Raw genomic sequence first — 24,645 nt, 5'->3', positions numbered from 1 at the left:
TCCCAAACCGCTGGACTTATCTGAGGTATTAGTGCTTGGATGTAGAAGTGGATGGAAACACTTTGAAAATGTAAAAACCATCACACAAAGCCTTCGGAAAACTAAGAGCTAGAGCAAAGGACACGGTTTTTCAAGGCTTTCAACCCAATTCATTTTCTGAAATATACGAATATGGTCGTGTGGCGCGTCATATGAACCAGACTCCGACCAAAAGCGTTATTACTTAAGTACATCAATGTGATGCCCCAGATCACCGAACACTTCCCGACACTGGTTCAGAATATTTCCCGCAGTAATGCACTGAGGAAGCCATCCTGTTTAGCGGCCTCTCTGGGAAATATTTTCCCACTTTGTTTTGTGTACCGTCTAAGCGCTCGAACATTTGTAAATTTGGGGATTGGGGCACCAGTCCGGCGAGAGTCGATTAGATCAAAAATATTGACGTGCACGCTGGCAAGTGCCTTTTGACTGGTTAGATTTCAATTCTTGAGATAGCGGCAGATACGAACCTTTTTGCATTTGGTGATGCTTTCAGTAGGCTTGGAAATGTCCAGCTCACGGCATAGCGATTGCCATTTTTCGAGGCTTGAGGTTTCAACGCCGTAGTGCTTAGCGAATTCCAAAGCACTAAATCTTGCCCACTCTGTACGGTAGACCTTAGAGCGGAGGTTCCAGTTCATATGACGCGCCAGACGAGCAAATTCATCTATTGCAGATGCGGATGGATTGGGCTGGAAGCCTGGGAAGCGAGAATAAAACTTGTGCTCCATGCTCTTAATATAGGGAAAACAGCACACGGAGAACAACGCGGAGTCACCTCGAGATGTGATGTTATGCAGGGATAAATATAACCCCCAGAATTCTGCCTTTGTTGGCCATCAGGCTAACAGGTTACACAATGAGCTGATCAGAGTACTCCGTACTCCGTAATGGAAATATCCTATTTGTGGTAGGACTTGACAAAATCAGACAGATCAGAACCAGTCATTCCATAAATTTTAGTTGAGATTCATTTGCTGGCATCTCCAACATTGTAGTAAAATATCTCAGATCTTGCAATATTACAGCAAGCTCCAGAGTATAAGCATACCAATAGCCAGCAAACGTCTTGGATTTTGGGTTCGTGTTGTGTAACCATTGAATTGCAGGTTGCAGCAAGCCAGTTGTTGATGGCCACATTGCTGGAAATATGTACCACTGTGAGAGGGGTGACCTGCATCATGCAGCCATAGAGTCCCTGAAACTGTTAGGTTTGTGATTCTTGATGCCTAGGCCCATTGTTCTCCTTTCACACTACTCCGTACTAGCTGGCAGGCAAGAGGCCCAAGCGCCTGCAGCATGATTTGCTTTTCTTAGCACAGCAACAATGGTGTATCTTTTAGCCAACTAAGCATTGGGTTTTCACTGCAAACAAACCACAGCCAGGCTCAATCCCTCTCCAAAGCACTGACCTCTGCACAGCCCCCACACTTGTTTGGATGCCTCTCATCCAATCCTTCAGCTGGAAGCACAAGAGGCTGCGAGGAGAGCCGTCCCGCTCCAAGCAACCTTAAATGCACTACATTCGGTTTCACTGGGTTTTCGGCCTGGGAGACTGCCGAGATAAAGCATACCTGGATAACTGCAGCCGGTATTTCCGGTTCAACGTGGTCCGTGGGTTGGAGAGTATCGGGCTTGAAGAGTCGATGAAGAGCAAGGAAATTGCAGCAGCTACACGGCGGTATATTGCACCAAGGACGTGTTTAAGCTGATGCAGGCATGTGCGGGCAACCTAGCGAGCCGAGAATGTAAGTAGTCATCTAGAGTCCAAAGACCTTTACGTAGCTAAGTCACTCTGCGTAGGCATTGGAGAATACCAGACAAACTTTAGCTTTGAAGGCGTTCACCTAGTGAAAACATTTGTGGAGAGACCCGGCGAGATGGCAGAGCTCGAACGAGTACTTCTGCCGCAGAGGCAGAACATGCGACAGAAGATCTTTGTACTCCATGGACTCGGCGGCATAGGCAAGACACAGCTGGCTGTCGAGTTCACACGGCGACACCGTCGCAAGTTCAGTTCGGTGTTTTGGCTCGACGGAAGCGATAAAGTCAGCCTTAAGCTAAGCATTGCAAGATGCGCCCGTAGGATTCCTGCGAGCCAAATCTCAGATGCGAGCAGAACATACTCCATGAACTCTACGGGCAATATTGACAAGGTAGTGAGGGAAACAATGGACTGGCTTGCGCAACCGGACAACACTGAGTGGCTGGTGGTGTTTGACAATGTTGATCGAGACCATAGCTCGCACGCCGCAAAGACCCGCTTGCATATAATGTCCAACAGTACTTCTCTGGCGCGGACCATGGGTCCGTCCTCACCACGACCAGACTAGCGTCGCTAGAGCAGCTGGGCGGTTCGCAGCAAGTCAACAAGATAGATAGAGCTCAGGCGCAGGAAATCTTAGAGAGCTGGTATAGAAAAGAGCTCGGTAGGTTCTAATCACATTTGGAAGAATATAGGACTTGTTGGAGCTAACGGGTCCTAGACCCGGTCGAAAGCGAGCGTCTGTATAGTGCGCGCAACAGCTGACCAGACATATTGCACAAAGCCTGCTCAACGTGTAATCTGTCATCTCCACGTCTTCTTCTGCAGCACACGCGATTGTAACCATTCTTTCAAAAGATAAAAATATGTTTTCCACCTGGTCATCTTGCTGACTTGATTCTTCTCAAAAGCTTGCACCATAATGCAAACGGAAGCTTCGCAGCATAATAACCTGTCGCGCGTTACAAGGGCTTTGCTGTCGTAAATAACATCACTCCGCGGCCACGGACATTGCGCGCAGCAATCACCAGACATTGCGAAGGGGCCTCGGGCATGGGGCGCATTCTTCGGGACAATGTGCGCACGTGCTCCGAGCTTGCGCGCAAAGCCGTATCCACACTGAGAGATTCTCTTCTGTATTTTGCTCTTAAGCCCTGTGAAGAAAAGAGAAAGATTTAAAGAAATTTAAGTTATGAGGGCTATGAAAGATATGTACTTCTATCAGGTAAGAATCCTGAACCTTTTTGGTGAGATGCTTACATGTTGTGTTATATTGTACCCTACAAAGTAAAGAGTACTCTGTACAGTAATTGAACCTCATAAGCACACTCATATACAAAAAATCAAGCCAGATAGAAATAGAAATGGCCTCTGATCATAATATTCCTGTACTCTATGGGGTACAGTCATCATAATAACCAATAAAAAGTGGTAGAAAACCCCAGTAGTTCTGTGAAAGATTATCTACCATATACTTGATTTCACTACCAACTATTGAAGGTTGATTTATTGTCTTTATCTACATGCTCTTTCTTCCCATTAAAGCTAACAATGCCCTCTGAAGGACTGAGAGTCTATATCAAAAAAGATCATATGTTAATCTCCATACTTAAACCTAACCCAGAAACATGAGGAGAAATCAGCAATATATATTGAATACTGAATCAGAGAGTATGTACAAAATCTTCTGTAGTAGAAAGAATGAAGGGGCTGCACAGTCTAGTTGCTTTATTCCATCACTGGCCAGCAGGAAGAAGATATGCCTTAGTTGCGGGAGACATCTACAATGAGTTAGCATCAACAGGTCCTATAAACTATGGCAAACAGGGTGATGAATACTGACCAGCAGCAAAGAGAGAGTAGCTGTCAGCATTGTTAAGAGACTGCTGGGCATTAAGTCTCCTGCATTGCTCATATCCGTAAGCATGGTCGACAGTGCCAGGGCTGAAAACACTAGGAGCATGAGTGAACTCGTGAACAATAACATAGCCATGGTCAGGGCCAAGACCGCGGTTGAGAACAGGAGGCAGACTCCAGTAGGCTGGGCAGTTGACAACATGGCTGCGGTCTGGGACAGTGTAAGCAATGGCACCCTGGCAGTAGCCGTAGACATCCTGGCAGAAATAGATCGTGCGGCCCTGGTTGGCAGAGCTACATTCCTGGGCAATGGCCTGGAAGCGGCGGGCAACATTCTGGCGCGTCTGTTGATTGGTGGTCTTGAAGTATTCCTGGAACTTCTGAGCATTCCCCCCGGAAGCTGCCTGGGCAGCACGCTGGGCATAGGTGGCACAGGTGCGAAGACCGCCTTGCAGGAGTTGGGCGTATTGACCAGTACAGGTCTGGTTGTCAACACGGGTGCGCTTGTTAAGCTCTGGGATGGCGCTAGCGACTCTGGAAGCCATTTCACCATCAATATCCATGGTCAAGGTATTGGCCTTAAAACGAATCGAGCTGGTGGGCTTAGTGCCCTGGCCATCAATGACAGGAATGCTGCCTTCAGCAGAGATCTTAAAAGAGCCACCGGCGGAGAGGTCAGATGTCTCAGCAATGTCAAATTCAGCTTCAGCACTGGCACCCGGAGCCAAAGTCTTGTAAGCCTCCTTGGGAAGGTTGTCAATGTCATAGTAGAGGTGGATGCCCTTGAAAGGAATGATAGAGCCTAAAAGTCAGTAAGCACTGGACTGATGTCTTGAAAAATATAATGCAGTATAGAAATATATACCATCCTTAGAGATCTGGACCTTGCGCACTGGCGAGGAGTCAAATAAGGTATTATACTTCACAAAGGACATCTCATGGTCAGCATTGTTGGTGATGATTGCCTTCACACGGGTGTTTCCAATGGGGATGAGCTTGACATCAAGTCCAGTATCACGCTCAGCCAACTCATTGAAAGGCAAAGCAAGTGCTTGGCCGGCCAATGCCACCAGGGCAATCAAAGAAGATGAAAGACGCATTTCAATGCAGGAGCAATGAGAACAGACAATTATTCCAAGAACAATCTGAGCGTTGGAGAATGGGATGCAAAAGAGTATGGCCTGCTGAAACAAACAAGAATGGCTTTCTGAGGAGCAGGTCATTGGAAACTTATATTCCATCTGACTTCAAAACCATCCCACAGAGTGGAGGACCCCCCGCGGAAATGAGCGGGAGACATTCATTTCATGCCGGGTAGTTTGATGGTAGCAGCTTGCAAAAATCTCAGCCCCTGGCAGTATGGTTGCATGGCTGCATCACTTTGAGCTTGCCAAGGGGGAAAACTTATCAATATTGTCAAAGATCCGCTGATATCCAAGGTTTTAAAAGGCATTCAGTGACTCAATATCGCGGAGCTCATGTGCAATTGGACCACGCCAAGCAAAGTAAATATATTTTGCATCCGGATATTTCGGGTTTCGGGAGGCTGGAGAGGGAAGGGTTAAGTTGAGTGTTGCTGGTTGAGGTTGTATCATGTTGGTGCGAAAAGATTCCTGGAGGATCCAATTCAGTGCTAATTTATCAGACACCACATACATGCTGGCCTCTGCATGATCCATGATTGTTTCTCACTTAGCACTGGGTCACTAGTAAGGTACATCACTTCCGTGAAGGATGATCACTTGTCAGGGATTGTATCAGTTTAGTCCACCTGGGTACTCAAAGGTTTGTCTCACAGAATGGGGCCCCTCAGCCATGCAGACTCTTAGAAAAATATTATTCTGCAATCAGGATTCAGGTCTTGCATCTGGTGGAGAGAATCTTCGTGGTCATGTTTGGCTGGATAATCCTCAGCTTTAATGCGTGGAATGATTTGCCCTTCTTGCTCGTGGAAACCCTGCATGATCACGGACCTGGGTCTGTTCACCACTAGCCTAGTGTCCTTCTGTGACTCTTCATGATATGTTTGAAAGTCCTTTGGGAGGTATTCATGCATGGCTTGCTGGATGTTGTGCTCTTTGAAGAGCATCTCCTTTGGATACAGAATTCCCACCTGCGAGCCGGCCAGCCCAGAGACAAGTGAGGTCACAGAAGACCAAAATTTCCAGCCTCCAAAAGATGCAACTTGGAGAGTGACCCTCAATTCACTGAAGTCAAAGAAGGGAGAGGATTTTCTTTTTCGGCTACTGTCCAAGGATTTACTGCCGAAAGTCTTACCTAGCTTCTTCCCCTTGCGCCTGCGGAACAGTGCTAAGGACAACAGGTTCCACGGTTTTTCGGGCCTACAAAATTCCAATATGGCTGGTGCCTTCCTCACGTGAAAGACGGCGATGTTAGCCACCTTTATCCCGCATAAGCTGCCCAATAGGCGGCTAGGATGGAGTATGACTAAAACCAAAACAACCTTACCAGCCTTACTCACGTGACCCATATAGATTAGATGAAATCCCCCTTTAGGTAACTAGCTTAGCAAATGGCAAGCATACATCAATCGCACCTAGTTAGCATCCAATCACAAGCATCCTAGTTAGTTAGTCCTCCATCATGGGGTGACCAACTGAAATACTCTGCAGATCCAGAGCGCACAGATCAGTGGACCTTGTAAATAAAGTTTGCGGACCTCAAATATGTCATGTGATGCTGACTAGAGAGGTCCAACCTGCAGTACTATAAATACCATAGTTTGAATTTTCAAATTATTTACAGTTTCTTCACATACATTAATTGATTGGGAATTGATTGTCAATTGCTTAGCAATTGATTAGCAATGTCTGCTTCATTTATAGATCCGACATCTAATGACCAACCTTTTGTGGCTGATATCCCTTCATCTGACGCCCAGAATATAAATAGAGATGGCAGCATTGACAGGGTATGAGTCAAAATGCCTGATAACTGTTTATCAATTGATTAACAAGCGTTAAGCCATTGTTTACCCAATTGACTGATGCTAAATCCCGTCCGATTACAACTCAAGTGCTTGATTTTGCCTTGGACCTTGATGAATATCCGAAAACCAATGAACATGGATACACATACGTTGTTAATATTGCCGGTTGTAGTAGGGAGGAAGCAGAGGATATGATACACACAGTTAGTTATATTCAGTGCTTATGAATCACTTGGCAACTGATTGATAATCATTTGGATATAGATTCAGTACTCCAAAGAACGAAATCATTCCCCGAAAAACATATTTTGCTCCTATCTTCAAACACATGTGAAAAAATTCAAATTTCACTGTACAGGAGTTAAAGTATGTGAGCATCTGCATACTAATTTAAAAACAATGCATCATACAGAGATGACGAATGATTTATGGAGGGCTTTCAAAGAATCTCAGAAGATTATAAGTCTTGTCAAAGATGATCAAACAAAACGAAATGCATACAGGTAACCAATCACTTGTTAATCATTTGCCAACCAGTTAACAAACAATTAACACACTGACTAGTTATATCCGGAGTATTTCCTTCCTTTTCCGACAAGGATTGGCATGCAAGCAATCACAAGAGTCTTGTAAACCTGTGTTTAAACGATTTGACAACCCAGTGAGTGAATGAATCAATTGTCAACCGATTGTCATACTTACAGTATTTCTAGAACCCGGCCGGGCATTGTAGCCCTTATATTACATGCATTAATGCAAATGTCACATATCCACATGATCATTTTTTCCGTGCAATAAATGGTCGTACACAGCTTGATATGGTCTTCCTAGAAGAACTATTCAGTGAGAATGTGGTTAATGATTTTGAGGCTTGTAACGTTATTGAACCAAATTCTACACGAAAAAGAGATTGTGGTATGAAGTATTTACTAACTGATTTACCATCACTTGCTAATTGTTTGGAAATCACTTAGGATTTGATCACCCACGTGGTTCTGGTCGCTTGATTTCTCTCAAGTGTTCAGTTATCTTTCATGCCTTCCTGCCAAACAATATTGAATCCTGTCCTTGGCTGCTCTTCGTTTCACATGGCAAACATACACATCCACCACCTCCTCCTAGCAAGCCACCTAGAGTTGTTATGAAACGCATAACACAGCTGGTTTCAAACATGATATCACCAAATCTAACATTAAGTAAGTATTCGTCAATCGCTTGCCAATCACTTTGGAATTGCTTACCAAGTAATTTAGCCTCCTTTTTGAAGTCACCGGCTCTTGAAGAACTTTGTCTTGAATACAATACATCCTCCTTGTCAAACATACATGCAAGCTTGACAAATATGGATCGAATATCCACAATTATCCGCAAACAACGATTACTTTGCTATCCAGAGGGACAGGGATATAATAGTGTTTTGCTGGAGCAAAGCCGTAATCCAGCAATTAAGGTTAGAATTACTCAATCAATTGTGAAGTGCTTGCAGACTGATTGTTAATTCATTTCTAGGAATATATTCAAAAGATGTATCAAGATCCTGAAGGTCTAATGATCATCTGCATATTGAAAGATCAGGCAAGATTACTCTCAGAGCTTAATTTCTTCGAGGTGGATATATCTTATAAGCGCCTAAAAGGCTCTAACCTAAATGAAGTGGTGTTTGCAACTTTTCTGGCTCAACATGCAAAAGGTAAGTGTTTTATAACTGATTTCAAAGTGGTCGTCAAGCATTTGCTAACTGATTTATTAAGTTATTACGCTTGTGCGTGTGTTTACGGAGCATGATAGTAAGAATGGGTACTATCTTCTATTCAAGCGGGTATTTGATGTTATTGAAACACTCATTGGTCTTCCAATAGCATGGTTTCATTTACATGGAGTGGGAATTGAAGGAGTTGGATTAGATATGGACCGAAAACAAACAGACGGTATTATAACAAGTGTTTGATAATTGATCTTCAAGTGATTGACAAACACTTAGGCCTTGCTCTCTATCTAACTGAGATTGACACGGAGCACCGGGATCGAGATTGGCAATTACGCAATATTGTCATATTCTCTCGAGTACGTTTCATGCGTGGAATTACTCAGGCAGTTGGAGCAAGAGATAGAGGCATTGGCGTTTATAGTCGCATGGCAAGCTTGTTGGACTGCCATTCACAAGAGGATTATATGCAACTATGCAATCTACTGATTGGTAAGTGGTTCACAATCAATTCCAAAATGCTTAACAAATACTTATCTCAAATCAGCACATGAAAATCAGAAGGTTCAGGACTGGGCAAGACATAAAAAAGATATTATTATTGCTTCAGGATTGAACAAGCATTGCAGTTTGATTCCAGAGCATATATATGAGAGGTTACGAAAGCATACTAATGCCGCGGAACAAACTCATAATAAATCTTATGCTTTTGGCAAACATGAGTCTCTATTGCAGGCTTTGACCAGGCAAGTGATTCTCAATCGCTTGTAAACTGATTACTAACCAATTATAGCTCATGGAAACTTGATAAGCGTGATATTTTACAATATCATGCACGCGAGGATTATGGCGCGTGTCACTCATATCAATCAAGTAATATTGAGTCTCTATATCACCGGCATATTCAACGTGAAGGTGAGAAACCATAAACTTGTTATAATATGTCAGAACTGATTGTTAACTAACTACTAATTACTTTATAGAAAGTGTTCAACGTCGGCGGTCCTACTCACAATTTCGTGCCTCAACTGAAGATATAGTGGATATAGACACTAGATCCCAAGCCTCTACTATTTCTGCTGGCTCATCTTTGGGTAACCTGGACTCTATTCCTCAAAGATCTCCAAGGCCAGCCAGAAGAGCACGGTAAGTGATTCTAAATCATTTGCCAACCATTTGACAAGTACTTATCTGCATCTTAGGTCTTCCCAAGTTTCATTACGTCAACAAGCCTCGCAAAACATTTTGAGTCAGACTACTGAGCAAAATTCTGTTGATTTTCAGGCAAGAAAAGAACAGCTTGAATTGGGTTTAATGGAGGAGCAGCTAAAAGAAAAACGATTAATGAATAAAGAACGAGAAATAGCATTACAGGAACGGGAGGTGGAGTTAGCTCGGAAGAAACAATGTCTAGGACTCTAGCTACTAAAAATAATAATTAATCACTTATTAATCAGTTCATCATTAGTTATTCATTGATCATTTAGCCCCTCCTATTTAACATGAAGAAGAAAAAACAACTGCTTGACAATCAGTTATCAAATGTTTTCACCTGACCTAATCCTCTGGATCAAAATCATCAAAGACAAGGCAATTCTTCACATCTTGAATACAAGCTACAAACTGATTAGCAACTGATTCACAACCATTTGGTAAGTACTTACTGATGCCCTGTTCCTTGCAATATTTGCAAGGGAACTCAATGCCAAGCTCCTTGCAAAGCTTCCTCATAGCCGTAAGATTTGGCTAATTAATCAATTGGTAACTGATTGACAAGTGATTGGGGACAGTTAAACTTACTGCTTTGCCATCCTTCCGCCAGATAATCTTCGGGAGTTTAGCTAGGTTTATGTTAAACAGTTGTCAAACGATCAAAAATCAATCAAACTTACCCATTGCCTGTCCATCATCACTTGCTAATCATTTGTTAACCAATTGTAAATTGAGCAAGAAATATTTGCACTCACCATCATCATTCTCCCCATCCCCATGCTCCCCATGCTCCCCATCCTCGTCCTCATCCTCATCATCATCATTATCTAATGACCAGTTAAGCAATTGACAATCAACTGGCAAGCAATTGGATTTACCGTCCTCATCATCCCCATCATGATCAACCAATGACTTATAAAATGCTAAACAATTAGTAACTATCTCCAACTGATTCACAATCACTTACCAACGGCCTTATCAATATCTGCTTGACTGGCTCGGCCCGAACCACCATCATACACCGTAATATTCTTATGTGAACGGATGTGGCTGCGGAGATTGTTGGTGGCCGAAAACGGTTTCTAATCAATTGGCAACCGATTAGTAGCCGCTTGCCAACCAACTATGAAATAACCTACCTTTGCCTTATAGCAGTCCTTTACCCGGCAGAAGACCTCCCCATAGTGCAGAACAACAGACCCCAGCATCTGTATAATCAGTTATTAACTGATTGGTAACTGATTAGCGAAATGATTGTGTTACTCACCGTCGTGTACTCAGGCAGGACAATCTCTCCACTGGCAACACCCTCAAGATACCGTTGGTAGTAGGCCTATCAATTCAGTCATTTTTTAATCAATTTTCATCAGATTCCATAAAAGTAACACATTTAACAGCTAAATCTACTCACATTATCGCGTAAATGAGCCATCTTGGCCAAAAAAGGGGGAAGGGGCAGCGAACTGCTTGGGAAATGCTTGGTAAAGGTAAGAAAAAAAATCTTACGTGACTTGTTTTTCAAGAGGTGCGCTCTGCTTAATAAACATCACGTGCCCTTTACGAGGTCCATCTTGGCTTACATAGGAGGTCCGGGTGATCTGTGTCTTGGTACGGAGTAGATAAGATCCTCTAAGCCTAGTTAAAGAGGTTAGCAAGGACGCTAATTGACAAAACCCGCCGAAATCTGCACCTACAGAATTACACAGAGTGGACGCAGTACTCTGTACGGAGCCCAGCGTGAAGCACTCTCAAAACATGAAACCTGAGGCTCCCAACTTTTCCATCGCCTTCGTATGCAGGTCCGATCGTAAGCCTCGGTAGGCTTTCTCCATACAACGAATAGCTCCCCGCCGGTGACTCCAGTCCTCCAGGGTCCAATCTTTATTGTGCAATTGCGGGTCTTACTCTTCTTTCCCTTGCAGCTTCAGTCAGGCCAAGTTTCTAAGTGGACTTCGCAAGGACAAAGCAATGCTTGTGAAGAATTTGCACAATGCTGGGGTGGAATATACCAGTCTGCAATGCAAGGGCTTCAGTTGATTTCTCCCCTCCAGATTGATCTTTTGTTACAGTGTGATTAACCTCAGCTCCCTTTTCTGGATCTATTGCTTTTGGGCTCCCAGAGCGAGGCGCATCTTCAACATAGCTGATATCAACCAAGAGGCTTCGCTGCGGGTCAAACCCACGTTCTTTGGCTCGCTTTCGGATAACATAGAGGGTGTTTACAGGGATGTTCAGCCTTGCGGAGACTTCTTTAATGGGCATTCCAATACCCAAAAGTGTAAGAGCTTGGATTCGGGCAGCAATGGAATGGAAGGTATTATTAGGAGGCATTCTGAATCCTTGATCAACAAAGAATGATTCCTAAATGATACGATGAAAGGTGGATGGAAAGCCTGCTGTCGAGGGAAGCTGTCGCTTGGAGGATCGACGGTGACCTCCTTTTTCGTCCTAATTTGGCGGGGCAGCCATGTACTATGTATTTCTGATACGCCGAACCTTAACTAACTACTAGTGAACTCAAAAATCATTCGGGTCCAACACCTCCACATATACGTATGTAACTCCGCGCTCAAAACCTTCTAATATCAATACCAGCCAACTCCTCCACTGCCCCCTGTGAATTTGAATGCAGGCTTTCTACCAGATGTTCTTCCACTGCGAAGCTTAATGCATTTCATGCTACTAGAAGGCTCCCATTCCTCACAAGCTTTTGCTTCTCTGGCTACATTTAGCCCATCTAGGCCCTTCTGAGCCTTCTTTTTCTCTGCAAGAGTCTCCGCAAGCCAAGCATGACAATGCCCCTTCTTATGGTATGCACTCCCTGCACATCTGCAGAGCGCTTTCGCAGTAAATCTTCCGTGCTATCATCTAGCCATGTCATATTAAAGATTCATCGTCACAGTCATGCTGTTGCTATGCACAAGTAAGCAAGGTGGGAGGCCACTGTACAATACCTCTAAGTCACTCAAGTACTGCTGGCTCGCCCCGGGATCTCGACAGGTCCCTTCTACTGGAGACGGGAGCGTGGTCATGATAACCGCAGTCTTCTTGCTATGTGACTTCATCAGCTCGTTCACAATGAGATGCTGCGCACGGCGTGGGAGATCGTTAAATGAGAGTGGAACAGAAGCCTGTAACGGATAGCCCGAAGCACGGTCGGCCCGCGCTGACGACTCCGGCCTGGGGTGGTCGGGGGAAGAGGGTCGCTTGTAGATAGACGAAGAGGATCTGGGCCCAGGCCGTCCCAAGTCTGTTGCGGCAAACATGATCGATGGTCCTGTCCCCTCCTCCGTCGCGACCTTCGTTTCTGGTATTGGCGCCGAAGAAAACCTCACCATTGAAGAGGTTCTGACCATGCCTGATTTGTCCCGAGAAGGCGCTGTCCCCTCAGCTTTCACCCTGCTGATTGCTGGGTGCGCAGGACAAGACGTCGAAGCTTCCGTTCCGGAGTCCTCTGAATCAGTCACGGCAGACTCCGATACAGAACCTACGCGACGTTTTCTGGCATCGATACGCGGCTTTCTTGGACTCCCTAGAAATGCTGGCCTAGGAGTTGTCCTGGCTTCCGCCGGTGACGATGGCTCATCCCCTATGTCCTCTGCATCTGCATCCACGTCTTCATCTTCGTCGTCCGCTTCGCTCACATATGCTTCCATTTCACTTCCTCCACCAGACGATGACTCGTCACTTTCATCAGGATGGTAGTCGACCATGGAGTCCAATAGGCGTTGGGTTTGCATGCCTAGGCTGACTGCCATACCGCCAAGGCTTCCTACAGATCTTCTTCTCCGGGATGACTCGATAAACTTTCGTAGGGGGCTGTTTTCGTGCTCCTCTTGCGAACGTAGCCACGTAGGGTGTGGGCGTGAAGGTTGCCCCGATCTTCCCTTCGTTCGACGGTCATGTTCCCCCTTTCGGAATCTCTTGATCTCCTGCCACCAATCCTCCTCTTCCAGAACAGAATCAACCCGTGCCCTCTCCGCCAAAGCGGCTTGTTCTCCATTCACGATGATTTTATAAGATTTAAGTCCCCCACTCGCAAGCCAGAACACGAGCACTTCAGCTTCGATCCGCAGCTTCTCTAATAACGTTGCAACCCTTCCACGCTCCTCTTCGACGTCTGTCTCATACTCCACGAATACCGCCACTCTCAACTTGTAAGAATTCTTCCAGGATGGCACCGTATGAAGGATACATCCCAGCTGTAAAATAAGCGTATACGTGTCAAAGTTGGTTGTCACAATATTTTGGCTGCTGTAACACCCTTCACCAGAAAACTCTGCAGACATCTGGATGGGCCAAAGATCGATGTACCGTTTGGTACCACGCCCTGTAGGGCTGGGTAGCTCCAGATCCTCAAATCCTCGCGCGATGGCAACATTAATTCGAAGCTTGAAAAGAAGATCCTCCAATACAGTCACGTAGCTTTGTACACTCATCGAGCATGCCTTGTCGATAACCTCCATCCTAGGACCCTGTGGAGCACTTGTCCTTCCACGTGCGGGCACTGCGTTGTCGTCACCCTCTGCGCTGAGCCGCCCGCTTTGTCGGCGGAACTGATCGATGACAACGATGTTAGGCCTCATGCCCCCCAACCCGGAATTCAGAACTACATTCCTCACTCCCCATTCGATTGTAGGGGCCACCGTAACGTTAACAAACGCTTTGACTTTTGAATATTCGACAAATTTATTCCATAGCGTTTGTTCTCGCCTTGCTTCAGGTACCGCACTTGCAAACTCTTTAGTCACAAGAATATGGCCCAGCACGAACAATCCGCCTTTCTTCAACGAGTTGCAGAAATGTATCATTTTGTACTGCACGTCAAAGTTGTCAACAAAGAGGAGTACCTGTGGGCGCCAGAACTTCACATGTTCGGGGCGGAGGCGTAGCAGATACTTTCGAACTTGATGGTAAATCAAGCTTTGGCTAACATCGCCCCATGATTTCGGAGGCGTGGTGTAGTGGATAAGAAGAAAGAGGAGTACCAAAACGCAAACGCACCCCGCCGCGTATACGCCATCAACGAAAAACATACTAGTGCCACTAACCAATGCTCCAGCTAGTGCTGTCCAGGAGTTGAAATAATGAAACGAAGGGCGGAAATTTGGTGCAGACCCAATTTTGAGTAAGAAACACGCAAGATTTGTCACTAGAAATGTCATTAGATAAATCATAGTGATAAACGACGCAATCTGATTGATATCAAGCAACATTGTCAACTGCGCGATAACAAAGGTAAATATAATAGCTCGCGTAGGCTCATCGGTTTTTGGCGTTCCTCTGGCAAAAAAGGAGACGCCGGGAATGAGATCATCTCTAGCAATAGCCTGAAGTAGCTTTGACGCGCCGATGAGGCCCATCAGGGCCGAGAAAAAAGTGGTTGCAAATTCTCCGAGAACGATGAGAGCAGCGGACATATTGATCTCCGGAAGTCGGTTAGCAGGAGTGTATGGTGCAGGAAACGAAAAAAGGTACTTACATCTTGTATAATATTAACATCTCTATATAAAGATTCTCTTGTCACTGTCGAGGCAATGACCAAGATCACAATAGTATAAGTGGCAAACGTCAAGCCGAGTCCGGATAGGGTACCTTTCGGGATGGATCGACTTGGGTTCTTCAAATCGCCCGACATACTCGCGCCCCTGTATAGGATTAGCACAGGCAAGGAGCAGAGCTGGTGTGCTTCCCGGGGACGACACCTACGCAAATATTCCCCCCGTTGCAGGGTACAATATGCCAAACAAATTTTGGAAACTCTCCTTGCCTGGGATCTGGCTTCCTGCTGCTCCTTTGGTGAATCCCGGTTTTAAATTCCCAAGGAACGTTGTCAGGCTAAAGCCGGTGTACTCTATACCAATTTTATCGTTTGCGAATGGACCGAGTAGTAGCGGGGAGAGCGGAATGCTATATGTCGCCACTAGCAGGACTGCAAGGAGTCCGTTACTAGCCCTAGCGAACATTGAGCTCCCCGCCAAGCAGATCCCCGTGCACAAGACCAAAACTATTGTACCCCAGAGGTACTGCCACCAGAAGCCTTCCAGGAGGAAATTAGACAAAGATCCCGATGCGGAGCCAAAGCTCTGGGTCAGACAATCAACCAAACCAACAGCGTTCATTCCTGTGTTGAACACACAGCCTATGTAGAATACGGTGCCAATAGAGCCTCCAAATTCAGGTCCCAAGGAGCGTGAAATAAGGTAGTAGGCACCGCCACCTCGAACGGTTCCATTGGTTGCGATTGCAGATATGGACATTGTCGTAACCAAATTAATCATATACGAGGCAACAAGCATTCCTGGGAACACGGTTAGCGGCCAACATACATGATGGGAGGGTCCTGGATACTGACCCAACATTCCCAAGACCCCGCTCTGCCCAAGGATGAAGCCGAATCGAAGGAACATGAGAATGCTCAGAACATTTAAAGTTGTAGGAACAAAAACACCGGAAAATGTTCCAAGCTTTTTCGATACATCAACCAGGGTGGGCGGAAAGGGACCTTTTTCCTTCCGATCTAGAAAGTCAAGCCTACCGGGAAGTTGGGAGGAGAGCGACGCCCGCCGGATCCTGGTGGCACTCTGCGCCCTTTGTGAGCGCCTATCTCCATTTCTGCTGATACTTCTGCGGCTGGATGAGTTCGCAGTGCTCTTTTTCCAACCTTCAAACGGCAGCGAGGAAGCAGATGCAGACCGCAAAGGCTGATATGGCTGCTCTGTCTCGGGAGGGGGAGACTCCCCGTCAGCCGCTGACATTCCCCGACCAGTGGCATCTCCACCAGCATCTCCGCCCATCATGAGCAGTGGTTCGCGTTTCGTTATCAAAGGAGGCTGATCATGGTTGTGTCCAGCCAGCTCTATTCTAGGTATCGTGGAAAGACAATACAAGCAGGGTTCAAGCAGCATGCGATGACTGACATGCAGCCTTCGTCATAGCTGATTATGTAAGTGTCGAGCCGCTAGTCTCTATGTAGTTAGTCAGTCTCCAGCTGCTCGGCAGGGATCTTCCTTGCCGATGAAAGTTTTTCCTCCCATTTTAGGGCCTGTAGTCGAGAGTCTTGAGAGCGCCCGACTTTGATCGGCTTTTGTGGTTCCTCGTTGCCTCCCGTGCATGCTTCGTAGGGCCAGCTGGTTTTGAGAATTCAAACGGTTTCATACAAGTACCAGGTGTTCCTATACGGAGTACTCCGCAGACCGACCAAAATTGCCCTACACCGACCAGTGATCATGCACGTCACCAAAGTACGGTACAATACAGTTCCTAGTCCATACGGGTACGTAGATGTACGGGAGTAGCCGCCCGCGGTCGTTAATTACACCCGTACCGTCGTAAATCGCACTACGGCACGTTATCGTCCCAACGGCTCTTGTCAGATAAAGCTACGGACAGCTCGCAATGGCGTCAGCTGACTCGCCTTGACGTCCACAACTCTCCCGTCTGCCAGCCATCCTCCTCCGACCTCGATTTCACGGTTGGGAGCTTTCCTCAGAAAGATTAACTCTCTACTCCGTACTCCGTACGTCTTCGTTATTTACTGGCCCTTCCTCTTCCTTTCATCTTTAATACCTTTCCGGGATCGGCCGCTGCTACATTGGGACTGTCTAAGCAGACCTAGCCCTGCGCTACCCAACCTCCCACACCAGCAGAATGTCGGATGCCGATGAGAGAGAACCGCAGCAGGACTCCGTGCCAATAGCAGCGCCGTCTGCCTCTCCCGGTCTCCCTTCTGAATCCCCCGCCTCGACCTCTCTTCCCAGGCATGTCGCTACTGCCCGTCTCGCCTCCCCGATTCCAAACAATGCAGAAATCCAGGACGCATCCTCGAGGAGAGCAGCGACTCCGCTCCAAGCCGTAGCCGAGAGAGAGCCAGATTTCAAGGGCAAGGCTGTTGCATCATCGCCAAATAAGCCTGGAGACTCCATATTGACTTCGGGACTTCGAAATGTGTCGTCTTCGCCAGCACCAGAAGAACCGCCGTCACGATCTGGCTCTCCACCATCGGCAGAAACTGGCCCGAAATTCAATCTTACTGGCGAAGAAAATAGCCCTCGCAACACTCCCGCCCCGACAGAGAATCCGCAGATTATCCGGAGGCACCTAGTCCAGCCTCAAGGCAACGCCTCGGAGGTCAACAATGAGAATTCTTCTGAATCAGAAGATAGCACTGGGAAGAATCCGGCTGATGTGGATGAATTCTCTAGTTTACAGCTCCAAGGCGGGGATATCACTCGCCCTGTATACCGGTGGACTGAGGAAGCAGAGGCCCAGGAGGCATCAAGGCGCCGGCGGAGCTTCGACGTTCCTCGGCCAGAGCCTGAGAGTGCGACGTTGGACATTGGCTCGATCAAGATTCCAGGAGGATTTCGAAGAGATTATCTCCGCAGGGCAGCTGGAGGCGCAGAAGGTAATGGTCTTCATTCATCTACGGGGCGTGACGGGCGTGTCGTCGAGCCGCAGCTACCCACACGAAGCTTCCTCGAGTTCTTAACGCTGTACGGACACTTTGCTGGCGAGGAACTGGAAGAGGATGATGAAGCTCTTGGCCCCGATGAATACTTCGTTCCCGAGCTATGGCGTGAAGGGGAGGAGGAGATTGGTGAAGAAACCGCCCTTCTCCCGCCGGGTGCTCCAGGAAAACACCCTCGAAGGCATAGGGATCGCGCCCCCAAAGCTACCAACTCCGCCACTGGTGCAATGCTACTGTTATTAAAGTCGTTCGTGGGCACAGGAATTTTGTTTCTCCCCAGGGCCTTTCTTAATGGCGGTATGCTGTTCAGTTCGGTCGTTTTGGTGACTGTGTCTCTTCTAAGCTACTACTGCTTTATCCTTCTCATCAGCACAAGATCAAAGATAGAAGGCTCCTTTGGCGACATTGGTGGCGCCCTATATGGAAAGCACATGAGGAGAATCATTCTCGGTTCCATAGCCCTTAGCCAGTTCGGTTTTGTTTCGGCTTATACGGTTTTTGTTTCTACGAATTTGCAGGCTTTTGTGCTCGCTGTGAGCAAGTGCAAAACTTTTATCAGTATTCAGTTTTTGATACTGATGCAGCTGATCATCTTTCTTCCTCTCTCCCTTATTCGTGACATCAGCAAACTCGCATTCACTGCGCTTATCGCGGACGCTTTTATTCTCCTGGGAATCGTCTATCTCTATGGGGTTGATATCAAAACCATTATTGACCAGGGTGGAGTTGCGGACATCAAAGCATTTAACCCGCAGAGTTGGCAACTTCTAATCGGGACTGCCATTTTCACGTATGAAGGCGTCGGTCTTATAATCCCCATTCAGGAGTCCATGAAACGCCCCCAGCAATTTCCACGAGTTTTGGCGCTTTGTATGATTGTTATTACCGTGATATTCCTTTCCAGTGGTGTGCTCGGATATGCGACGTTCGGCTCTGCCACCGAGACCGTGGTGCTACTCAACTTGCCCCAAGATGATAAGTTCGTCAACGGTGTACAATTCTTATACTCCATCGCCATCCTCCTCAGCACACCTTTACAGCTGTTTCCGGCAATTCGAATTATGGAAAACGGATTGTTTACTCGGAGTGGAAAATATAACCCAGGTATCAAGTGGAAAAAGAACATTTTCCGGTTTTTCCTGGTCGTAATTTGTGCAGTGGTCGCCTGGGGTGGAGCTGCCGATCTGGACAAGTTTGTCGCCCTTGTGGGAAGTTTCGCCTGTGTGCCCCTGGTCTACGTGTATCCGGTATGTTACAGTTCCACTACCCGGTGCCATCTTTCGAGAGTCATCTTGGACTAATTTGATTTTGTAGCCATTGCTACACTGGAAAGCTGTCGCCACCACTCGATTCCGGCGATGGTCAGATATTGCCTTGGCAGTATTTGGCACACTTGTATGCATTTACACAACTATACTGACCGTACACAACTGGGTCGCTGGCTCAAGCGAACCCAGCAAACCTGGTCATTGCGACGTTTAATAAGAGCGCACGCCATCCAGATCAGAAAGTCCACGAGTATCCTCCTTCGACGATTCGCTACGTTCAATCAACCCTTTTCGAGGCTTCCGTAGCAGTTTTGATGACCTGTTTCCTATTACAATCTTCATCCCCTATTTCTTTTTGACCCTGAGCGTTCATCATGCGTAAGAGTGTTCATATATTTTGATTCGTTTTAGAGGGCAGCATGCCATCTTATAGCAGTGTCCCTGGTGGCAGAAATCAAATGGAAATCAATCCAGATACATTTTTAACGAATTTGATCCGACCCATCCTTGAAAGCCAAGTTCCCCCACCTTTTCTTTTTTTTTTCCCTCTCTTTTTTTTTCTTCTCCGCCCACAGCGGGTTTTCCATACGGCGTTCTTTGATTACGATTCCCAAGGTTTTCCCTATTCTCGGTTCTCGCGCGCTTAGAGATTGCTGCAGGCGATATACACATGTGAGATTGGACTGTGAACCGCTGTTAGCTTGGTCACAGCGACTGGCATGGGGAAAATTGAAAGATTATTTCTTGGAATATATAAGCGGTTGCATACAGTTTTGTTTGTTGATTTATATCTCATTAGTATCACCGGGTCTTTTAATGTCAAACAAATTAAATTCCTGGATGCTTCTACGCAGGAGACAACTGCAACAATGCAAAGTATATGTGCCTATGACAGCAGATATGCAAGACAAAACGTAACTAGTACATAAGTGGGAAAGGATGTTAAGAAAATGGCCTCATGGATTTTTTGCAGCATCAGCCGCTGTTTCGCCTTTCTCCGCGGCTTTCTTCGCAAGAAGAGCATCGCGACCACCCCAGCTATATCCATATTTTGTCAGCTTTATTCATTCAGTGCGAATTCATTCACTATCGGGCCGAGACACGGCGGAAAACGTACTTCCAATATTTCAAGTATCTATAGCCTTGCGTTAACTGCGCATTGAAATTGACGAAATGGCAAAGAAAGAGGAGATAGTTCTTAGGAGTGACGGCGAGTGAGTAACGCATAAATGTTCCGGAGTAGATGGTCAATGCGGCTGTCATTTGGCCGGAAATACTGCAGGAGATCGGTGTCGATTAGTCGCCAGCATTCAGCAAGGCAAAACGGCAAGAGAGGGGAGCTTCATCGCAACATGGACGACATGAGTATTTCAGTACACACATTTCGGGATCCTTCTGTGTATCCATCACCGCAGCAATAGGGATTCCAAAATTCGATGCCGGTCCCCAGAAGTCTAGAAACAAAGAGAAATCCAAAACGTCAGTATCAGCGATCCACAGAAATTCAGCCCTATCCCGCCAATAGAACTACTCGATCATGGGAGAATCGGCTCTTGCTCATCTCTATCAACAGGATACGCCGTGACTTGCAGCGACGAGAACTTAAAGGGCATGACATACGCGTGGAGCAGAAGTAGTCGAGGACTTTATTCGACCGTATCTTCGCATTGATAGCCTTGATTGCCGCCGCCATTTTAACAGGAGAAAGGAAGAACACAGCCGAAAGGGATGAGGGAGAGGAAGAAGAAGCGGAAAGAAAAGGAGAGAATAAAAGCAATTGGAGATGGGGCAACGTCTTTGCTCTGACTGTCCTGCTTTGAAGTTGCGATGATGATGTTCCGTCGCTGCTGCTGATGTAATGAACGACGAAAACTCCGATATCCGGAGGATTAATTACGTCTAGTAAAATAACTTCGTAATCCCATGACAGCTCAGAGTCTGTGGAGACCGTCTGGTAGGAAGACGGTGAATGCACTGGCAGCGGTTCTGACCAGAGCGAAAAAGAATGTTGTAGTGAATGGTGACACAGATACTCTATATTGAACTGATCATTGCCAGACAGGTCCCAGCATCGCATAGTCACTGCTTGAGAACCACGGAATATAACATCTATTTTCAGCCAAAAGGCTGTGTGGCGAGATCCTCTAATATATGACATGATATGATTTCTCATGTATCTCGATGGGCAATTGGAATAAGGAACACCACTTAAAGGTACATACATTCACATACCAAGCACCGGCTGAGGCCGGAAGCAGTGCCTTACTACCCGTGTTAAAGGGATAAAATGTTATTTTATGCTCTGGCCCTCATTCACCATCCCGCAAAACGCCGTTAGACATATAGACCCGTCCGAGGAAAAAGAAATTATCTAGGCAACGCAGTTCCGGGAAAGCATATAATTTTCTGGTAAATATCGACCGGTTGGGGGTCGGTGCGTACTTAACTTGCATCGTAATTCGCGGTTTCAGCTCGATATTACCGTCCTCCCATACCAGGAGGCATTCCTCTTCCTTGCCCAGGCGGTTGGAATCCAGGTGGTGGTTGAAATCCGGCTAAAAGAAAAAGGGGGAAAAAAAATATATCAGTCATATCATCCAACACGAACATACGAATAGAGGTTGAGGAAACTTACGCGGCCCACCAGGCACGCCAGGACCTCCGAAGCCAGGAGGCGGCCCAAAACCCGCTGCAAAAAACTGTCAGCAAGCTTCCACCAACGACACGTTCAGTTTTCACTTACGTGGTCCACCAGGGGGCCCAGGCGGTACTCCCCTTCCCGGAAAGCCTGGCGGCGGTGCACCAGGGAAGCCACCTGGCGGAAAACCACCGAATCCCGCTGGTGGGGGTGGCCCGCCAACACCCGCAGCTGGACCCCCAAGTCCAACCGGTAGTCCACGTCCAGCTGGTTTACTGATACCCGGTCCTGCCGCAAGCGTGGGTGGTGCGGCGCCAGGGACACCGGGAACTGTAGTGCCTAATCGTGCAGAGGGATCGGCTGGAGGTGGTCCGTCAACAGAGCACGATACAACATGCGTCCCACGGACAATCGTAAGCCCTAGTGTTCTCTTCTCTTCAGTCTCGACCAAAGGTCCATTGCCGCCTTGGGGTCCTTTGGCCTGTCTGCGCTTTACTTTGCGGAACTCTTCTGTATCTGCGAGGACCAAATTCATATGCTGCCAGAAGTCAGTGGCACGAAAGCACATAAAGGCAGTAGGTGAGACACAACCTTATCAAATGCGAGCATCTGCCCAGTCATCTGTCGTCCATCGTTCAATGTCACCCTCATTCTATAGTTGATCTGCGAAAGGTCAGCCGGGGGAACGCTCGAATATACCGAAAGGGATAAGAGCGGAGAATCTACGAAGCAGCACATACGAGGTTTTGCTAGAAACCTGTTAGTTACTTTGCTCTGTCAACAAAAACTCGCCATCGCGATATGTCGGGGTCGCAGGTACTCACCATCTTGCCCTGCTTGTTCGTAGCCATGATGCTTCGAGGTGCGCACGAATGCGACTTGCAACAGCGTCAAACACAAATTGTATCTTCCAAACCAAGCAATCGCATAGACTTTTCCCGCCCCCAAAAAAGAAAAGAGGACAACAGGAGAGGAGCACACGCCGTAAGCCGGTTACTCTGGGGGGTTCGTGCAGATTTGGGGTTCGCGTTATTGCAGCTTGGGGAGGTCGACGGCGCTCTTCCCGATCGGGCCAGCGCCAAGCCGCTAAGGGTTCGGTCGCTTCGTCCCACACAGACACACAAGCCAAACCCAACGTTGAACCCTTCGAAAAGACGCTCAACCGACCAAACTCCCTTCACCGTCAACACGTCGACAACCAGCACAGAGTCACCATGGTGAGTACCATCCGTCCCCTAGCGCTCTCCCTTTCTTGCGCTCCCTTCAGTCTTTGGTATCTCTAACGGCATGCAGTCGGAGGGAAAGGACAAGTCCGCCAACCCCATGCGGGAACTCCGCATCCAGAAGCTCGTCCTCAACATCTCAGTTGGCGAGTCTGGTGACAGACTCACCCGTGCGGCCAAGGTGTTGGAGCAATTGAGCGGCCAGACCCCTGTCTACAGTAAGACTTCGACAATTCTTGTGTCCGCCCGCGCTCCCTACGCTCACACATTCATTCTCTAGGCAAGGCCCGCTACACCGTCCGTACCTTTGGTATCCGCCGTAACGAAAAGATCGCTGTCCACGTTACCGTCCGCGGACCCAAGGCCGAAGAAATCCTTGAACGCGGCCTCAAAGTCAAGGAATACGAATTGAGAAAGAAGAACTTCTCCGAGACTGGCAACTTCGGTTTCGGTATCAGCGAACACATCGATCTCGGTATCAAATACGATCCCAGCATCGGTATCTACGGCATGGACTTCTACTGCTGCATGTAAGCTACCCTCCACGCCTGAACGGCTAAGTGAATGGCTTCGTTAACGCGAATTTCCTCGCTCAGGACCCGCCCTGGAGAACGTGTTGCCAAGCGCAGACGATGCAAGTCCAGAATCGGTGCCTCACACCGCATCAACCAAGCCGAGACTATCAAGTGGTTCAAGTCCCGCTTCGAGGGAATCGTTCGATAAAGTTAGTTTATGTGGTAATGCGGGTTTATGGGGTATTTCCTTTTTAGCCAGACTAGATCAATGCACGAGACATGACTGCTGATCTGGCAAAAATCTTTTGTCTATTATGGGACTTGTGGGCATAGGCATAGGCGTGCTAGCGATTTCTGACAGCAGTCCTCCAAATGAAAAACCAAGTTCTTCTGATGGCTCAATTTTTCACAATGGAGGCTTCACAAAAGGTGTTGGTCCGCTTAACCATTGCTGGAAAACTTGATACTTTCTGGGATTCGTCCTAGGCGGCCTCTTCGAGCTTGTCGACTCCCTACGCTTCACTGGCCTTGGGTTTCGACGGTTCGCTCTACCACGTCCAAGTCGTCCATCGGAGGATAGTGGACTGGTCAGACCTTTCCTTGTCCTTTTTTCCCCGTGTGTAGCGGCAAAATCTCTTAAATCAAAAGCAGGTAAGTCTACCACACCGTGCCAATGCTATGCGATCATGCGACAGTAGACTTGCGATCTCCAAAACCTGCGACTTCCCTTTGCTTTGTTTAAGCGGTGGTTGCCCACTTCTTGACCATCCCGCCGCTCAAGTGCGTTTGTCATCCAAGCTGAAGTGATCGCCTCGTCAACCATCGCTGGGGTGGTTGGTTTTAATACCTTTTGGGAACTCAGTTGCGGTGGTTGCGGCTCGGCACTTTGTATTTTTACATACTGGTGCAGAATGGCTAGAATCAGATTCAATATAAATGTATATCAGCAACCGACGATGTACAAGTATGTGCTACTCTCAGGCCATCCTTTTTGAAGAGGCTT

At 47.1% G+C, this 24,645-nt stretch overlaps 10 protein-coding genes across 10 annotated transcripts; 4 read left to right on the top strand and 6 right to left on the bottom strand.

Annotated features, from left to right (window-relative positions):
- Positions 1 to 79: 79 nt before the first annotated feature.
- Positions 80 to 857, bottom strand: D8B26_007965 (uncharacterized protein). The gene is made up of 2 exons (XM_066125696.1): positions 510 to 857; positions 80 to 461 (listed from the first exon to the last, which is right to left on the bottom strand). Exons 1-2 carry the CDS (start codon positions 768 to 770, stop codon positions 276 to 278), a joined length of 447 nt encoding a protein of 148 aa, XP_065981780.1. The 5' UTR covers positions 771 to 857; the 3' UTR covers positions 80 to 275.
- A 726-nt stretch (positions 858 to 1,583) lies between these two features.
- D8B26_007964 (uncharacterized protein) lies at positions 1,584 to 2,479 on the top strand (the record flags this gene model as incomplete). Its single annotated transcript, XM_066125695.1, has 3 exons — positions 1,584 to 1,787; positions 1,843 to 2,195; positions 2,282 to 2,479. The coding sequence occupies exons 1-3, from the start codon at positions 1,751 to 1,753 to the stop codon at positions 2,477 to 2,479; spliced, it is 588 nt and encodes a 195-aa protein (XP_065981779.1). The 5' UTR covers positions 1,584 to 1,750.
- A 1,089-nt stretch (positions 2,480 to 3,568) lies between these two features.
- MEP6 (Neutral protease 2 mep6) lies at positions 3,569 to 4,761 on the bottom strand (the record flags this gene model as incomplete). The annotated part of the gene is made up of 3 exons (XM_003067428.2): positions 3,569 to 3,585; positions 3,648 to 4,463; positions 4,527 to 4,761. The coding sequence occupies 3 exons, from the start codon at positions 4,759 to 4,761 to the stop codon at positions 3,569 to 3,571; spliced, it is 1,068 nt and encodes a 355-aa protein (XP_003067474.1).
- Positions 4,762 to 6,488: 1,727 nt separating this feature from the next.
- On the top strand, positions 6,489 to 9,738 carry D8B26_007962 (uncharacterized protein; the record flags this gene model as incomplete). The annotated part of the gene is made up of 14 exons (XM_066125694.1): positions 6,489 to 6,593; positions 6,647 to 6,782; positions 7,024 to 7,114; positions 7,176 to 7,272; positions 7,325 to 7,526; positions 7,586 to 7,807; positions 7,865 to 8,061; positions 8,121 to 8,301; positions 8,363 to 8,539; positions 8,593 to 8,808; positions 8,864 to 9,062; positions 9,110 to 9,231; positions 9,300 to 9,462; positions 9,519 to 9,738. 14 exons carry the CDS (start codon positions 6,489 to 6,491, stop codon positions 9,736 to 9,738), a joined length of 2,328 nt encoding a protein of 775 aa, XP_065981778.1.
- Positions 9,739 to 9,873: 135 nt separating this feature from the next.
- D8B26_007961 (uncharacterized protein) lies at positions 9,874 to 10,960 on the bottom strand (the record flags this gene model as incomplete). Its single annotated transcript, XM_003067426.2, has 10 exons — positions 9,874 to 9,932; positions 9,981 to 10,062; positions 10,117 to 10,157; positions 10,209 to 10,232; positions 10,284 to 10,355; positions 10,407 to 10,451; positions 10,496 to 10,610; positions 10,668 to 10,736; positions 10,796 to 10,861; positions 10,940 to 10,960. The coding sequence occupies 10 exons, from the start codon at positions 10,958 to 10,960 to the stop codon at positions 9,874 to 9,876; spliced, it is 594 nt and encodes a 197-aa protein (XP_003067472.1).
- Positions 10,961 to 12,410: 1,450 nt separating this feature from the next.
- D8B26_007960 (uncharacterized protein) lies at positions 12,411 to 16,386 on the bottom strand (the record flags this gene model as incomplete). Its single annotated transcript, XM_003067424.2, has 4 exons — positions 15,884 to 16,386; positions 15,238 to 15,829; positions 15,011 to 15,176; positions 12,411 to 14,954 (listed from the first exon to the last, which is right to left on the bottom strand). Exons 1-4 carry the CDS (start codon positions 16,326 to 16,328, stop codon positions 12,411 to 12,413), a joined length of 3,747 nt encoding a protein of 1,248 aa, XP_003067470.2. The 5' UTR covers positions 16,329 to 16,386.
- A 612-nt stretch (positions 16,387 to 16,998) lies between these two features.
- Positions 16,999 to 19,794, top strand: AVT3 (neutral amino acid transporter). The gene is made up of 2 exons (XM_003067423.2): positions 16,999 to 19,245; positions 19,313 to 19,794. The coding sequence occupies exons 1-2, from the start codon at positions 17,179 to 17,181 to the stop codon at positions 19,478 to 19,480; spliced, it is 2,235 nt and encodes a 744-aa protein (XP_003067469.1). The 5' UTR covers positions 16,999 to 17,178; the 3' UTR covers positions 19,481 to 19,794.
- A 28-nt stretch (positions 19,795 to 19,822) lies between these two features.
- On the bottom strand, positions 19,823 to 21,089 carry MPC1 (pyruvate transporter mpc1). Its single transcript, XM_003067422.2, has 4 exons — positions 20,887 to 21,089; positions 20,648 to 20,720; positions 20,384 to 20,542; positions 19,823 to 20,304 (listed from the first exon to the last, which is right to left on the bottom strand). The coding sequence occupies exons 1-4, from the start codon at positions 20,957 to 20,959 to the stop codon at positions 20,223 to 20,225; spliced, it is 387 nt and encodes a 128-aa protein (XP_003067468.1). The 5' UTR covers positions 20,960 to 21,089; the 3' UTR covers positions 19,823 to 20,222.
- Positions 21,090 to 21,319: 230 nt separating this feature from the next.
- D8B26_007957 (uncharacterized protein) lies at positions 21,320 to 22,932 on the bottom strand. The gene is made up of 6 exons (XM_003067421.2): positions 22,729 to 22,932; positions 22,645 to 22,653; positions 22,496 to 22,567; positions 22,010 to 22,442; positions 21,902 to 21,955; positions 21,320 to 21,821 (listed from the first exon to the last, which is right to left on the bottom strand). Exons 1-6 carry the CDS (start codon positions 22,753 to 22,755, stop codon positions 21,745 to 21,747), a joined length of 672 nt encoding a protein of 223 aa, XP_003067467.1. The 5' UTR covers positions 22,756 to 22,932; the 3' UTR covers positions 21,320 to 21,744.
- Positions 22,777 to 24,020, top strand: RPL11 (60S ribosomal protein uL5; the record flags this gene model as incomplete). The annotated part of the gene is made up of 4 exons (XM_003067420.2): positions 22,777 to 23,121; positions 23,198 to 23,345; positions 23,408 to 23,657; positions 23,724 to 24,020. The coding sequence occupies 4 exons, from the start codon at positions 22,777 to 22,779 to the stop codon at positions 23,848 to 23,850; spliced, it is 870 nt and encodes a 289-aa protein (XP_003067466.2). The 3' UTR covers positions 23,851 to 24,020.
- Between the last annotated feature and the right edge of the window lie 625 nt (positions 24,021 to 24,645).

The sequence above is a fragment of the Coccidioides posadasii genome, chromosome 4, assembly GCF_018416015.2.
Source record: "Coccidioides posadasii str. Silveira chromosome 4, complete sequence".
NCBI classification, from domain to species: Eukaryota; Fungi; Ascomycota; class Eurotiomycetes; order Onygenales; family Onygenaceae; genus Coccidioides; species Coccidioides posadasii.
Note: the sequence above shows the minus strand (reverse complement) of the source record. Positions and strands in the feature narration are given on the sequence as shown.

Coding starts and splice junctions, on each gene's coding strand:
- D8B26_007965 (XM_066125696.1), bottom strand. CDS start 770: ATGGAGCACAAGTTTTATTCTCGCTTCCCAGGCTTCCAGCCCAATCCA. Junction 462..509: donor GCATCACCAAATGCAAAAAG/GTTCGTATCTGC, acceptor ACCAGTCAAAAG/GCACTTGCCAGCGTGCACGT.
- AVT3 (XM_003067423.2), top strand. CDS start 17,179: ATGTCGGATGCCGATGAGAGAGAACCGCAGCAGGACTCCGTGCCAATA. Junction 19,246..19,312: donor CCCTGGTCTACGTGTATCCG/GTATGTTACAGT, acceptor TTGATTTTGTAG/CCATTGCTACACTGGAAAGC.
- MPC1 (XM_003067422.2), bottom strand. CDS start 20,959: ATGGCGGCGGCAATCAAGGCTATCAATGCGAAGATACGGTCGAATAAA. Junction 20,543..20,647: donor ACACAGAAGGATCCCGAAAT/GTGTGTACTGAA, acceptor GATCTCCTGCAG/TATTTCCGGCCAAATGACAG. Junction 20,305..20,383: donor AGATACTTGAAATATTGGAA/GTACGTTTTCCG, acceptor ATATGGATATAG/CTGGGGTGGTCGCGATGCTC.
- D8B26_007957 (XM_003067421.2), bottom strand. CDS start 22,755: ATGGCTACGAACAAGCAGGGCAAGATG. Junction 22,443..22,495: donor AGATGCTCGCATTTGATAAG/GTTGTGTCTCAC, acceptor GACTTCTGGCAG/CATATGAATTTGGTCCTCGC. Junction 21,956..22,009: donor TGGGCCCCCTGGTGGACCAC/GTAAGTGAAAAC, acceptor AGTTTTTTGCAG/CGGGTTTTGGGCCGCCTCCT.